This window comes from Durio zibethinus, chromosome 3, assembly GCF_047325235.1.
Source record: "Durio zibethinus cultivar Kanyao isolate XHJ-2024 chromosome 3, ASM4732523v1, whole genome shotgun sequence".
Lineage (NCBI taxonomy): Eukaryota > Viridiplantae > Streptophyta > Magnoliopsida > Malvales > Malvaceae > Durio > Durio zibethinus.
Window position 1 is genome coordinate 34349820 of NC_143164.1, and position 15313 is coordinate 34365132.

The window sequence follows — 15313 nt, forward strand, 5'->3', positions numbered from 1 at the left end:
TAAACATTACGACATTTAATTTATTAAATTTTTTAAAAAATTTTTATTTACTTTTGATATATAAACCAATCGAAGAAATTTTATTTATATGTATTATTGGATATTAGATAAATGATATATATATATATATATATGTGTGTGTATTTTTTAAAATATTAATATTGTAATTTTAATATTTTTATTTAATGGATTTAATTATCCATTTTTGTAGATATAGATATTTTATTAAATCACGTAAATTATGTCTTTTTTATATTATAATAACAAGAATGCTCTTCCTATCAAATTAATCAAAATTATTATGATACTTTTATTAAATTACGTATTAAATTTTAACACGTTATAAAATTAATTACATATTAAATTATTAAAATATCTTCACTATTGTTTTACAAAAATGTAATATGTAGTATTTTATGAAAACTATTATAATACTCTTATTAAATTATATATTAAATTAATTACATAAGACTTAAAGTACATATTCAATTATTATAATAAAATAAATAATATAATGTCATAAATATCCATACAATATATTGGAAATTGTTTCTAATTAAAATTACTATAATGCCCCACTAATTATTTGGTCTAAGGTTGATTCGTGTCTAAAATGATTATAATACCCCTCATATCATAATTAATCAAAATTACTTAATGCTTTCTTAACCATCATAATTGATTAAAATTACTCTAATATCCTTCTATCGTAATTAAAAAAAATCTCTCATAATTGGTCAAATTACTATAAGATCTTCCAATTATAAGTACGGGAATGTCCTAATACCATTATTGATCAAAATTATTAAAATATTCTTTTTATCATAATTACAAAAATGCTTCTCTCACTTTAATTGATCAAAATTATTTTAATACCCTTATTAAATTATATATCATTTTTATATTAAAATTATTATAAATATATTCAAAATAATTTAAAAATATTAAATAATAATTTTTGACAAAAAAATAATTCACCATGCATGACGGGGGTGGCTATTTGTAGTAAATATAATTGCTTGGTTCCTAAAACAACCAATCCAATTTCCATTTCCCCCTATCTTTACATGTTTAGAATTGTTTTAATTAATTAGCCCAAACATCCCATGTGCAATATGTTCTTTTGACAAAGAGAGATTCAACTAAAGTGCTCGGAACCTGAGACTTCGCAATTATTAGCGTTGAAGTTCCATTTTGAGCATTGACCATTGTTGGATGATTATTTTGCTTTAATTTATCTAGAAAATTAGGAAACTTTGCTAGTGTTTTAATCAAAGACATGATCTTCTCATTGTGACTAATTTCAAACAACTGATAAAAAAACACAACGCTTGATTTTTTATTTCTAAAATGAAAAAACATGCTTTTGGTTTTGGGCCAAATGAAGGGACTACAAAGCTTGCTTGAAGGTGAGAACAAGTATATGATAACAGCATAAATTTGAGCAGCAATAGCCCAGGGCTTGGTAAAATAATTTTGCACATAGGAAGCACGCCATCTGGGCCAGCATTTTTTGCAATGATGGTCTAGGTCTTTACAAAGTTCATAATAATAGAATTGCTGGACAAAAGCGTCATTGTAAAGCTTATTGAAAGACTGGGTTGCATCCTCTGGACTCAACCAGTATTAAAAAATTTCCCTCTTTCATAGTATTTCCATGTCGTTCGAGGTGTCGATCAGGTTATCCAAGAGCTTGGCATAGCAAGTGAATTAGCAGGGATGGAATTTTGAGACAACTGTCAGTAAATTTTATATCCAGGATGCTATCTGCAAGTTCATCTTTCACGAATTTTACACCAGCCTCTTTGAGTCTAGTGACAGAACGAACTGCTCGCCATTCATCACTCAAGGTGTTTGTAATTTCTTTCGATGGTAAAATCATGGATAACCTTAACAAATCAAGAATATGATTGATATCTTGGCCCGCGAAAAGTTGTGGTTTTATATTAGGTGGATGAAATGAGAAAATTGAACCAAGGAAAAGAAGGGCTAGCTCAATTAATGACTTGGTTTCAGAAGGAAGCTTTGTTTTTTCAAACAGGATTTGAAGTACGAACCAGGGTATTTGATTTTCTAGCAAAATGAAGTCATGATACAGAAAATGCTGCATGTAGGAAACCGAGAAAATTGGGTCATCCCACTCCCACCCTGTAGCTTTCTTTCGGAAGAGCTCAATTATGAAGACACCATCAAGCACCATTATGTCTATGAATTTGTCGCCTAATTCTGCTGCATAATCATGTCCTGCGTAGCAAGCACTGGCCTGTTTCTCATTCAACTTAACAGCATTAAACCAATCAGTTAAAACTCTCTGTTGCTCAATCTTCTTATCTTCTTCGGATAATAATATTGTGTCTGGCCGACTTCTAATTACGCTGGACAGGACACCCTTCAAGTACTTGATTTGTTTTTCTTTGACGGTGCCAAATTTTCTTTACGTGGATTGGTCCAATGGAGAAGCAATTGGGGAGAAATGAGGCTTTTTTGTGTCTGAAGAGTACGCTTGGGGTTTTGAAGATGCAATTGCTAGGTTGCATGTATGGATGAGCATCCTCCAGAGAAGATACCTGTGATGATCCAACATTGATTACAACATTATTATCTAATCTTCCACTTTCTGCAGCCATTTTTCTAGTCTTCTTGTTTTCTCCTAAATTGTTTTTTTTTTTTTTCCAATTGGGCAAAGTTATTGAGACATGTACATTGAACTGAGATTGTTGTTGTATTATATAATCTAAGGGACCAGTTTGTAATGCTTTCACACCATGTAAAAAGCTCATTAAAAGCTTAAAAAAAAAATACAAATAAAGAAATGCTAGCGTATTGTTGTTCCATATCCTCCATAATTAATACTCCATCAATTGTACTTGTCAAACAAATTAAATCTTTATTTTATTTTCAATTCCATCATGATTGCCTTGTTATTGTCCTTGTAAGAAGAAATAAGAACTAGGGTAGGAGGTTGGTTCACGTGCATGTTGTTGAATTTTGGTGTTACAAATTCATCGAAAATTAAAAATCATCAGTATTAGGGGACCCCTTATTAATGTTTGTCCGAACTGATTCAATCTTAAACCAATAATTCATTGTTTGCATTACTCTTCAATCTTCAGTTCCATTCATGATTGCCTTGTTATTGTCTGGTTCACGTGCATGTTGTTGAATTTTGCTGTTACAAACCCATCGGAAATTAAAAATCATCAATATCAGGGTACCCCTTATTAATGCTTGTCAATCTTATTAAACCAATAATTAATTGTTTACATTACTCTTCAATCTTCAGTTCCATTCATGCTTGCCTTGTTATTTTCCGGTTCACGTGCATATTGTTGAATTTTGCTGTTACAAATCCATCGGATTAAAAATTATCAGTATCAGGAGACCCCTTATTAATGGTTGTCCAAACTGATTCAATCTTAAACCAATAATTAATTGTTTGCATTAATCTTCAATCTTCAGTTCCATTCATGATTGCCTTGTTATTGTCCTTGTAAGAAGAAATAAGAATTAGGCTAGTGGTTGGCTCTAGTGCATGTAGTTGAACTCCTTATTAATGCTCGTCCGAACTGATTTAATCTTCAACCAATGATTAATTGTTTGCATTAGTATTTGACCTTTCCACACAAATTTCCAGGCTGTATCCAAACTTTAGGTGGAACTGAAGATATCAAGGGCCAGAGTTGCTGATAACTGATAAGAACATGAGAAAAATGATACGTTTTCTTATCAGCTTGAATTCCGAGGGTCATACAAAGGCTGACAGGCCATGGTTTGGGCAGAAACAGACTTTTGCAAGTTTCACAACTTTGAATAAAAATAGAATTAATACACGTTTTGCAAAAACAAATGGTTGGAATATCTATGTTTGAAGCCTCTTGGAAAAACAAGTTGTCGGAATCATTATTGATTAATGCCTAAGGCAAACAATATAAAGATATTTATATGATCAGCTCAGGAATCTTTTCCTATAGGAAGCATTTTTGCTTGAATATTCTCCATAAAAGAACTGGAATCAGATTCTACCCTTCCCTTAAACATGCGGAAAGAAAGGCTGCTATATGTTCTACAGAATTTGGGTGGGGGACATGCAACAACTACCCCTCTGTGTATCCACCAACTCATTTCAGCTTCTAACATTAACTGCTTGAAACAATAAAATGTTAGTATTCCAGCCTTCTATTTGTATTTTGTGACCTTTGGGCCATTTTAGTGTTGTAGCACTTGGCATGAAACCATTTTTTCTCTGTTTGAAGAAATTAACGAGAATATATGCCGTCAATTTCCAGGATTGCAGTCACCATCCAATCTATAAAACTGCCCCGCTTCTCAGTTAAGGCAGAATTTTGATTATTACATGCATGTTTCTTTTAAGGGTTAATAATGATTCCTCCCATTGAAGTTCATAGTCTCCTGATAAGTGATTCCTTTGCACTGAGGCCAGGTTTCTGAATATGCTGTGAAGGAAATTTCCAGTTTATGGAAATATTGGGAGTGATTTCCTATGTGTCGATTATGGAGTCATACAGAATTATACCGTAGCTTCTAGTTATCTTCAAAATGAGAATCGGAATTGAGGACCCTTTTCATTTTTATGGAATTTTAGGTGTCTACAGACCTACAACTTCATGGTTGAGGTTGATCCAACACCCACCAAAATATCAGCAATTTTGGATGTTCTGTGTTCTGACTCGATTGATGGTGACCGCATAGAACAGTTGATAATGACAGATGTCATGACTCGATGCTGTTATAATCGAGGGGTGGAGGTGGAATGGTGGGAGTCAGGGAGGGGCTTATGAAAAGGGTAGAAGTTTTTAACTGATAAGAGAGAAAGCTCTGGGTTTGGTGGCTGACTTTAAGAAAGTTGATGTGAAGAAGATATATAGATAAAAAAATTTATTAGCAGATTTTTTGTCTAACTTGGCTTAAAAAATAACAATGGAAAGCATAGATCAAGTTTTGGTAGAAGAATTAATACATAATACTATAGAGGTTTTGGTTTTTAGCGACTTTTTTTTTACTGTTTAGTGACATTTATTAACGTTACTATAAGGTTGCAATGTTGGCAAAAAAATATCACGCAGAGTACCGTCTATTCACGCATCGCGATAAATAACGACGTTTTTAATAAAACACTGTTATTTTAACGATGTTTTTAAGTACAAATGTTATTGAATTTAGTGACGTTTGTACTTTAAAATACCGTTAAATTATGAATTTAGTGGCATTTGCATAAAAAACACCGCTAAATTTAGTGACGTTAGTGTTTAAAAACGTCACTATATTTAATGACTTTTTTTATGCAAACGTCACTAAATTCAGCATTTAATGACATTTTTAAATACAAACGTTGCTAAATAAAAAATTTTACTTTTTTTAATTTTTTAATATTTATTATTACAATTAAATAAAATTTATTAAAAGAAATAAAAATGAATTTAAATTCATAAACTAAATATTATAAATATTTAAATATCTAAATACATAATTTGTTTCAATATGCATGTAACACAGTTTAATATATGTAATAACATTCTACGTTGCATTTATTTTCCTCTTGCCCATCAACGAACTCCATAGAAGGAGTCGCATTTGCTTTGAGTAGAGCCTACAACACCTATTCCTCTTTTTGGCTTCCATTGCTAAAGAGAACATTTCTCCAAGAACCTCAAAATGTGTTGTTAGAATTGCATCATAGTACATTTCATTTATCTTCTCCACAACTTCATGTTCCATCCTGATTGAAAATGTCATTGGGTAAGCTATAAAATGTAGCATAAAATTTGTAATGCAAGATAAAATCAAGGAAGATATACAAGATCTCATTGATCTACACCTAATTGATGCTAAAACAAGTGATCATAAATTGGAATTGAAAAGATCAATTAAGGAACCAAAAGGAAAATTGATTTGAAGAACAAAAAGTGCAAGAAAATACAAGAATTAACTAGAAACAACTAAAATATAAAGTGAAATTCAACCGAAACTCATTGAGTTGATGAAAGAAAAAATTAGGTCTAAAAGCTTATAATGAAAATGAACTTGAAATGAGCTAACAAACAATTCATCAATTAAGTTTGCTACAAAATTCAATAAGAATATGGCAGCAAAATAGAGGAAAACCAACTTAATGAACTAGCAACTCAAGTGATATTGAAAATAAAGAAAAATAGAGCATTAACAATTAACTCTATCCAAACACCAAATGAATTCATGAAAATAAATGCAATAAATTAAAAAATAACAAGCAAACATGTAAAACTAAGAATGTAAAATATGAGAGAATCAAATCGAACACCTAGAAGGAGAGAGGATCATCATTCATCAAGTTCTCATGCATGGATTGTTTCTGTTTTTTGAATTCACCCTTAACTTTGAAGAATTAACTGTACTTGTACAAATGGAATTTGAGGCTGAATTTTTACTAGATTATAGCCTTATGAACTATGAATCTAGGAAAAAAATTTGAAGTAAATCAAGCCAGAATTCACTGAGTTTTGATCAAAAGGTTGAAGATAGGTCAAGTGCGCAGTTTTGAAACCAGATTTGAGTTCAATGTGAATTTTACAGAATTTGAAAAGGAAATCATGAGAATTTGTAAATTTCATTATGAAAACCTTAAAGAACATTCAAAAAGAGTGTAGAAAACCTAAAATTGTAACAAGATTCAATTAAGAAAATTGAAAATGACAGCAAATCAGGTTTTGAAAAGAAAAATGAAAGGTAAAATATCAATGTTGTGTTCTAAGTTGCACTAGCAAAGATATATGGAAAGCATAAACCTTTTATAAGACAGCAGATTAGTCATAAAATATGGTTTAAACAAGGTTCAGAAAAGTATGAACAAGCATCAACAAATATCATACAGACATTCATGTGAAACCATGGCCTCTCACCTCAAAACTCCTCAACTTTTGACAAATTATTAAAAGAAGTTCTTTTTGTAATAGAATACAAAATTCAAGTACATTATCATGAATTTATACTTTTATACAGTTCTGTTGATTCAAAAGATCTTCTTTCAAAATAATTATGTTTCTCGCTTCCTCTCACACTCACCCAAGCATATTTAACACATTAAATCAAACAGCAAGCAAAGATTTCTATATTAAACCAGTAGAGATAAAGTAAGAGTCAAGGCAAAGCATTCACATATAGATATGAGATAAGTGAGAGCAACATCAAAGAGCTTTCTAGAAGCTGAAAAGACTAGAAGAGCTATCTTAGCATCGCAAAGAGTGAAAAGCTCATGAGCTTTCTTGAAAAGTTCTTATATCCTTTTTGAGAAAGTCACATGCCTCATTGCTACGTTGTCACTCTTCTTGATTTGAATTTTTTTTCTCACCATTCTCTTCTAAGAAAAAAGTTGAGGAAAGAAAGGAAATTATAGATAAGAAAAATGGGGTTTCAATTTTGAAAAAAAATTTTAGCCGCGTTATTTCGTCATGATAGTAGCGTTTACTTAAAAAAAAATATCACTACTTGCAAAGAGAATTATTGAAGGTATTTTTTGAAAAAAAAAAAGGGCCTTCAATAATCCCTGTCAATTTTTTTGAGGGGACTATTGAAGATATTTTTTGACCAAAAATATTTTTAATAATTTCTTTCATTTTATATGAGAAGATTATTGAAGGTATTTTTTACCAAAAAACACCTTCAATAATCCTCTCTAATTTTTTGGAGGGGATTATTGGAGGTATTTTTTGTAAAAAAAAAAAGCATTTAATAATCTCTTTCAATTTTTTATAAGAAATTATTGAAGGCGTTTCAGGCAAAAAACGCCTTGGATAATCTGCTCATAAAAAATAGAGACAATTATTGAAGGGTTTTTTTTGCCAAAAACCCCTTCAATAATTTCGTTAAAAAATTATAGAGGATTATTAAAGGCGTTTTGGAACAAAAACTCCTTCAATAAACTTTCTTATCAATAAATTTGTTAAAAATAGAGTAGTGTTGTTGGTTAGAGCATATGATTGTCATTCATAAGGTTGTAGGTTCGATTCCTCATTTCAACATCTTTTAGTTTTTTTTTAGGGATTATTGAAGGCATTTCTAGCCCAGAAACGCCTTCGATAATCCTTTGAAAAATTCAAAAAATGCTAAAGAGAAAGATCAAACTTATGACCTTATGATTAACAACCGTATGCTTTAACCGTCAATGCTACTCCATTTTTCACAAATTTATTGATGAAAATATTTATTGAAGGCATTTTTCATAAAAAAAAACGCCTTCAATAATCTCTTAAAATTTTAAAAGAGATTATTGATGACGTTTTTTTGTCAAAAACACTTTCAGTAATCCATTTCAATTTTTGATAAGGGATTATTGAATGCGTTTTAGGCAAAAAAACGCATTGAATCATCTGCTTATAAAAAATAAAGACAATTATTGAAGGTGTTTTCTACTAGAAATGCTTTCAATAATTTCGTTAAAAAATTGTATAGGATTATTAAAGGCATTTTTGGTCAAAAACGCCTTCAATAAATTTTCTTGTCAATAAATTTATCAAAAATGAAGTAGTATTGTCGATTAGAGCATATGATTGTTAATCATAAGGTTGTAAGTTCGATATCTTCGTTCAACATTTTTTACATTTTTGAAGAATTATTGAAGGCATTTCTGGCTAGAAATGCCTTTAATAATCAGAAACGCCTTCAATAATACTCCTAAAAAATTAAAGTCGAATATTGAAGGCGTTTCTGGCCAGAAACGCCTTTAATAATCTCTTAAAAATTTTAAAAAATACTAAAAGAAAGGATCAAACTTATGACCTTATAATTAACAACTGTATACTCTAACTATCAATGCTATTCTATTTTTCACAAATTAATTGACAAGGAGATTTATTGAAGGCATTTTTTAGAAAAAAACGCCTTCAATAATCCTCTACAATTTTTTAGAGGAATTATTGAAGGCGTTTCTGATAGAAAACGCCTTCAATAATCACTTTTATTTTTTATGAGCAGATTATTCAAAGCGTTTTTTACCTGAGACGCCTTCAATAATCACTTCAATTTTAGCAGATCGGATTATTAAAGGTGTTTTAATTGATAAACGCCGTTAATTTTTGTCTTTAATGGCGTTTATATGTATAAACGTCGCTATTTAAATATTTAGTGGCGTTTGGATAATAAACACCTGAAGTTTTATAAAAACATGAAAACTAGCAACGTTTGTAAGTGAAATACTACTACAAAACTGCCGTTAATTCACCATTTTACTGTAGTGTAAAAGCAATGAATATAAGCTCGTAAGATAGATCACAAAGAAAGAAACTTCGATGATACCAATCAAAGTGTACTTGACCATGAGAGCACTACCAAAGGAATGTATTCGAGTTAAAGCATTGATGAAAGGCCTTTCGATACATAATGATTGAAGGGAAATTATGCAAAAGATCTTTTAGTTTGCCCTATTTAGGGAGAGGCCGATTAAGTTTTGTGAGAAATCCATGAAAAAATAAATGTAAGTCACCTTAGACATTGGCCATTGGCCTACAAAGTGCTTAGGCAAGGCTATTATTGGCCCACTATCAAGAGGGACACAACCAAACTGGTAAAGAAATACTACAAGTTTTAGAGATTTGCTCATATAAAACATCTTCTATTGATTAAGCTTACTCATATCACAATCCGTGGCCCTTCATGTAATGGGGAATGTATGTCCTTGGACTGTTCACCCTAGCCACAAGTCAAAGGAGATTTGTTTTAGTAGCAATATATTACTTCACAAAATGGCTTGAAACTGAGGTCTTGGCTACTACCATAGAGGCCTAAGTTGATAAATTTGTGTGGAAAAACATAGTTCGTAGATTCGACTTACCTTAGTCGATAATAACAGAAAATGGCAAACAATTTGAAAACTTGAGGTTTAAGAAATGATGTTCTAACCTTCACATCAACCTCAAGTTTATGTCAATTACCCATCCTCAATCTAACAGACAGATCGAAGCTACGAACAAAATAATATTAGAAGCTTTGAAGAAAAGACTCGATACATTAAAAAGAAAATGGGTCGATGAGCTAACAATAGTGCTATGGGCTGTGGTACTTGTTGAGATCGACTTTCTGAGCTTAAGAGTTGAATTGGGGTCAGAAGAGAGAAATGAAAAAGCATTTAAGGTCGACCTCAAACTCGTCAAAGAACAAAATGATATAACTTACACACGGATAGCAGTTTATCATCAAAAAGTGGTTAATTATTATAACAAAAGGGTCTGATGTAAGCATATCATAAATGGCAACTTGATATTTAAGAAAGTATAAGTTTTAAAAGTAGAGGACCGAGGTGACAAATTAGCGTCGATGTGAGAATGACCATATGTTGTTAAAGAGATCGTTCATGATGTAACTTACAAATTATAAAACCTGAATGGTGACATCATCCTAAGGATGTAGAACACAGATAATTTAAATATCTATTATTAGTAGCTTAGTCTAAATCGAGCTCATACTTGTATTTTGTAATTGAATACAAAAATCAAATTATATTTAATGAGCTCACATTGTCATAATATATAGATCTGTGGACTTATCACTAAACATGGATTAGAGGAGTTGCCATCAATATTTTTTGTTTAGATGTGATTGGTCACCTGATCAAATTTGTCCCACTTAAAAAGGAGTTTTCAAAATTAATTTAGGTATATTTAAATAGTAGATTATAATCTACGAACTAGACTTTAGATTCGAGAGTACGGTTACTTGTGAGGAAGGTTATAGCACCCCTACAATATCTATTCAAGGGATGGTACCAGTTTGATTTCAAATTATCCGAGCCTTAAATATGTTTATATTTTACTAAAATATTTAATATTAAAAATTAACCTTAAAATTATCCCAATAATTTGGTACCAATTTAAGATAATTCTCTCAATTCAGGAATATTCATGGAGACTAATATCTCACCCTAAAGAGGCTAAATCGTTAGATTTATTAATGTATTTTATTCAAAAAAGTTAGTCAAATCCTCCAATAGTTTAGTAAGATTTATATTGAGGCAGATCTCCCAATAGTTTAGTGATATTTTATTTGAAAGATATTTATAAAATTTTATTTTTTTGAGAAAATTCATTAAATTTTTGAATAGTTTGTTAAGATTTAACCTAAGATGTAATTCTCTAAAAGTTTGGTTAGATAAAAATTATTTTTCATTTTTTGAAATTTATTTATGAAATTTTTCAATAGTTTGATAGATTTCATAAAATTTAAATCCATGAAAATTCTCTAATAGTTTAGCAAGATTTATGAATTTATTGGAAAAGATTGTTTATTTTATTTTTTTATTATTTTTCAAAAATAAAAAGAATTTTTATAAAATATTTAATAAATAATAAATTGTTCAATAAAAAAGTTAGCCAAATAAAATAAATAATAAAAATAAAATAAAAAACTTAAAATATAAAATGATAAAATAAAAAAAAAATCAAAAAAGAAAAACTTGCAATCGGGTTAGGTCGAACCATTGGTGGCACGTGGATCTTATTTGGGTTCATGCAAATCCTAGGTACGTAAAAATAATGTCGTTTTGGACTTCTATAAAAGCCAAACCTTTTGTTTTTGCTTCAAAAACTTCAATCCTCTCTTTCTCTAGCTTCAAAAATGTTTGCCTTCTTTTTAAAAGGACCAAAGATCACCTACCAAAAATTGAAAAAATTCATCGATTTCTAAAAAACTGATTGGAATCTTGTCAAAAAATTCAAACCTCATTGAAAAACTCCTAAAAAAATTCAAACATTCAACCTCAAAACCCAAATTTTTTCAAAAATTTTTTAAAATCTAACCTTGATCCTAGAAATCTAAAACCTCAATCGCAACACTCCAAAACAAAAACCAGAAACCTAAACCCTTCTTAAGTATTGAAACTTCGAATCCAAAAACTCCAAAACCAAAATTTCAGAAACCCAGTACCCGAAAGAATTCTCCAGAATTTTAAACACAAAGCCCCTTTTCTCAAAAAATTAACCATCAACTGTTCTACCTTATTGTGTCCAATTTATAAGCTATCCTCAGTAGAAATTTTAGGGATCAGATAAAACCAATCCAGGCTTGAATCTTGAGATTGGATTTTGCCCAAACATGACTTTAGGCTAAGTCCTTACTGATTTGTCTGGATTGAATTAAAATTCCTAATTTGATTCTAAATACATATTGGATTTTTCTAATTTAGCTAATTCTAGATTTTGATTTCCTTGTTCAAACATAAATTAGGAAGAAAAAGAAAGAAAATAAAGATCATGATGATGATGATGATGATGATAATAATAATAATATGCCATACTATACTATACTAGTAATAATAATAATAAAATAATAATAACAAATAATACTAATACTAATAATAAAAATAATAACAGCAATAGTAATAATAAAATCAACGCTGATTGACTTCAAACACAAATGGTTGTCTACACACATCCACTGATCGAACAAAATTTGACCTACGATTTTGATGGATTCTCAGTATAATTTAATCCAAGTGATTACTTAAATCCTCAGCTTAACTAATCAAGCTCAAATTTTTTTCGATTAACTGTGCTTAAACTTGTGTAAATAAATAAAAAGTCATAATAGAATTGAGCTAAAACTTGAACTAAACTGAACAAAAAATTGTCTTTATTTCATTTCTGTTAAGTACATAAGTTGTTAGGCAAATCTTCTCTACCTAAGGTTGTTACAAAAAATTGATGTCATACATTAACAAAAATTTACAAAAAATCAAAAACAAAAAGTCAAAAATTATTCTTCAACATTGTTGACAACAACAGTGCTAAGGGCAACATCTTCATCAGTAGGAGCAATAACGATGACCTCACTCTTCCCGACCTCTTCCACTTCATGCTTGAGGCCCAAAGCTGCTTTCAGCTCAGCCTTCATGGCCTCATCCTCATCCTTCTTGAGTTAATTAAGATAAGTCCTTGATCTGATATTGTTGATATCAATATCAAAGAGGTTGAGGTTAAGAGAAAAAAATTTAAATTATACCTTGTCCTTAGCCAACTGAAAGAAACTAAGCATGTTCTTCCTAGAGAACTCCACCTTCATCTTGGAAGCCTTGAACTCCTTCACCACCTTCTTTTTTAGGTCTTCTTCTCCTTTTTTTATGGCCTTAAGCTTGAACCTAACCTTGATTATCTCAGCCTAAGCGTCATTGAGTTTGAGCTCAACTTACTTTTTCATTAAGTCAGTTGAGGCTTTGTCAATTAGAATAGCCTCTAGCTTCGCTATCAGCTTGTTAATTCTTTTCTTTTACTCAATTTTTTTTTGTGGGATGCACTGAGACTAGATCAAACATTACCCAATGCATCCAAGTTTTTCTTATATTCTTCGACCAAGGTAGCCATGTCCTTCTCGATCGTAAGTAGGTAAGTATGGTAGAGGACTTAACCAGTTTTTTTCAAGGGATGAAGGGAAATTTTTATTAGAGTACATGGAATAACCTTAAACTTAGCAAAATAAAGAATACTTATAAAATTGAGCTGAAGTCAATCAATACTTACCAAGAAAAAGGATTGCGACTTTGCTGAATCTTTTTGCCACAGCCAGATTGGTGATGGGATCATTAACATGAGTTTACTTGAAACTAGTGGAGATCCTCTCCAATTTGAGCTTTAATACCTTAGCCTCGGGTTCTTCAAGGTGGAAAAAAAAGCCTCCACACATGGTTTATTGGTAAGAAGAGGAGATAGTGTTGGTGTCAAGGTTAAGGACAAGTATTAAGCAACCTTGGCTTTTGTTTTTCCATTTGCGGAAGAGTGGTGCAGTAAGGTGTTGCCCACTTTATCTCTTTTATAAGACGGGGCCCTAGGTGAATTTTTTTTTGCCTCTCTTAGGTATAGGGGGTGCTGGTGTAACCTAAAGTTACAGTCCTCTTCACTAGTCATTTTTGCAAAATTGAGCTAATAGTTAGATAAAAATCAAATTAAAAAAAACCCTACGAGATTCCCTTAAACCTACTATAATACTTCATTTTGTTTATTACTTTTGGGGAGGTTAGCTAATAGGCATCAATGACGACCTTCTCTTACAGGTATATTTTAAAATTTTATCCCAATCTGATAAATTTAAGACATAGAGGGCTACTGGTGTATGTACAAAAAAGCTAGGTATATTTCTTATTCCCCATACCTTAACCTCAGGAGTAGACTCGACCTCAGGCTCACCATTTTTATTTATTTTTTCTTTTTGAGGCAAAAAAAGAATAGCTTGGAATTTTTTATTAAGCTTAGGCAATCAATAAGAAATTTCTTATTAAGTCGAGCTATTATGTAGTACCACCTACTATCGTTGTAGTGTTTTTTGAGAGAAAAAAATTTCTTGAATAGAAAGAAAAAAGGAAGAATGTTTAAGTGTTGGTAAAGAATAACGAAGGTAACTATGTACCATATAGAATTAAGAGTGAGCTAAGTGATAGTTAAATTGTAAGAATTAAAAATTGAAACAAATAAGGGATAAAGTGGGAACCTCAAATTGGCTACCAAGGAATCTCAATACAAGTAGAGCCAAAGTGGCCCTAATCTATCAGTGACCCAGTTTGAGGAGTTCAACATTATTATACTATACTTCTCTATGAGAAAAAAAAAAAGTTATACCTAGAGCATAAACATGATGAGTTGAACACATGTTAAGACAATTTTTAATATTTGTCCTGCCTTTTAGTTCGTTCATTATATCCTTTAAGATCATGTCAAGGTCATAAGAAGTATATATAGGGAGCTCGATGAGTTTATCCTGCGTAAGGCCTTCCTCCACATTATCACTTTCCCCAGTCAAAGTATTCCCTTAACCGCTAGAAAACTTTAACTCCTGAGTAAGTGTAAGATTTCAAAGTGGAGTAATGGTTGAGAGCAGCTCAATCTTAAAAGTAGAAAGATGAAGTGGAGACCCCACAGAAGAGGAAGAAATAGAAATAAAAATTGACTAAAGGGGAATAGAAGTGATAATGGGAGAATTGATAAAGGGGAGAGAAGAAGAAGAAGAAAGTTAATGAGATTGAACCTTAAAAAGGGGAACAACTGATGATTAAAGAAGGTTGACCATAGAAGATGGACCAACCTTAAAGATAAAAAAATATGGTGAATTTTATAGGTCAAAGTCAATTTGAGCACACAGCTCTTTTTTGCTAAAAACTCGTTCCCTTTTTGCTCGAACATTCTTTTCATTTTGTCGCTACCCCTCTTTGGATATCGAATTAAACTAGTAGGTCATCCTCTCATAATTACAGCCTCTAATAATTGGTGGGATCAGATCATCATTTTGCTACCCATGTTGACGTCACCTAGGTTCTACCCGATAATTCTCAGCCTTTCCAAAA

At 31.0% G+C, this 15313-nt stretch overlaps 1 protein-coding gene across 1 annotated transcript; it reads right to left on the reverse strand.

The window, feature by feature from the left end:
* Positions 1-1681: 1681 nt before the first annotated feature.
* LOC149519778 (UPF0481 protein At3g47200-like) lies at positions 1682-2627 on the reverse strand. The gene is made up of 2 exons (XM_089757839.1): positions 2568-2627; positions 1682-2263 (listed from the first exon to the last, which is right to left on the reverse strand). Exons 1-2 carry the CDS (start codon positions 2625-2627, stop codon positions 1682-1684), a joined length of 642 nt encoding a protein of 213 aa, XP_089613965.1.
* Between the last annotated feature and the right edge of the window lie 12686 nt (positions 2628-15313).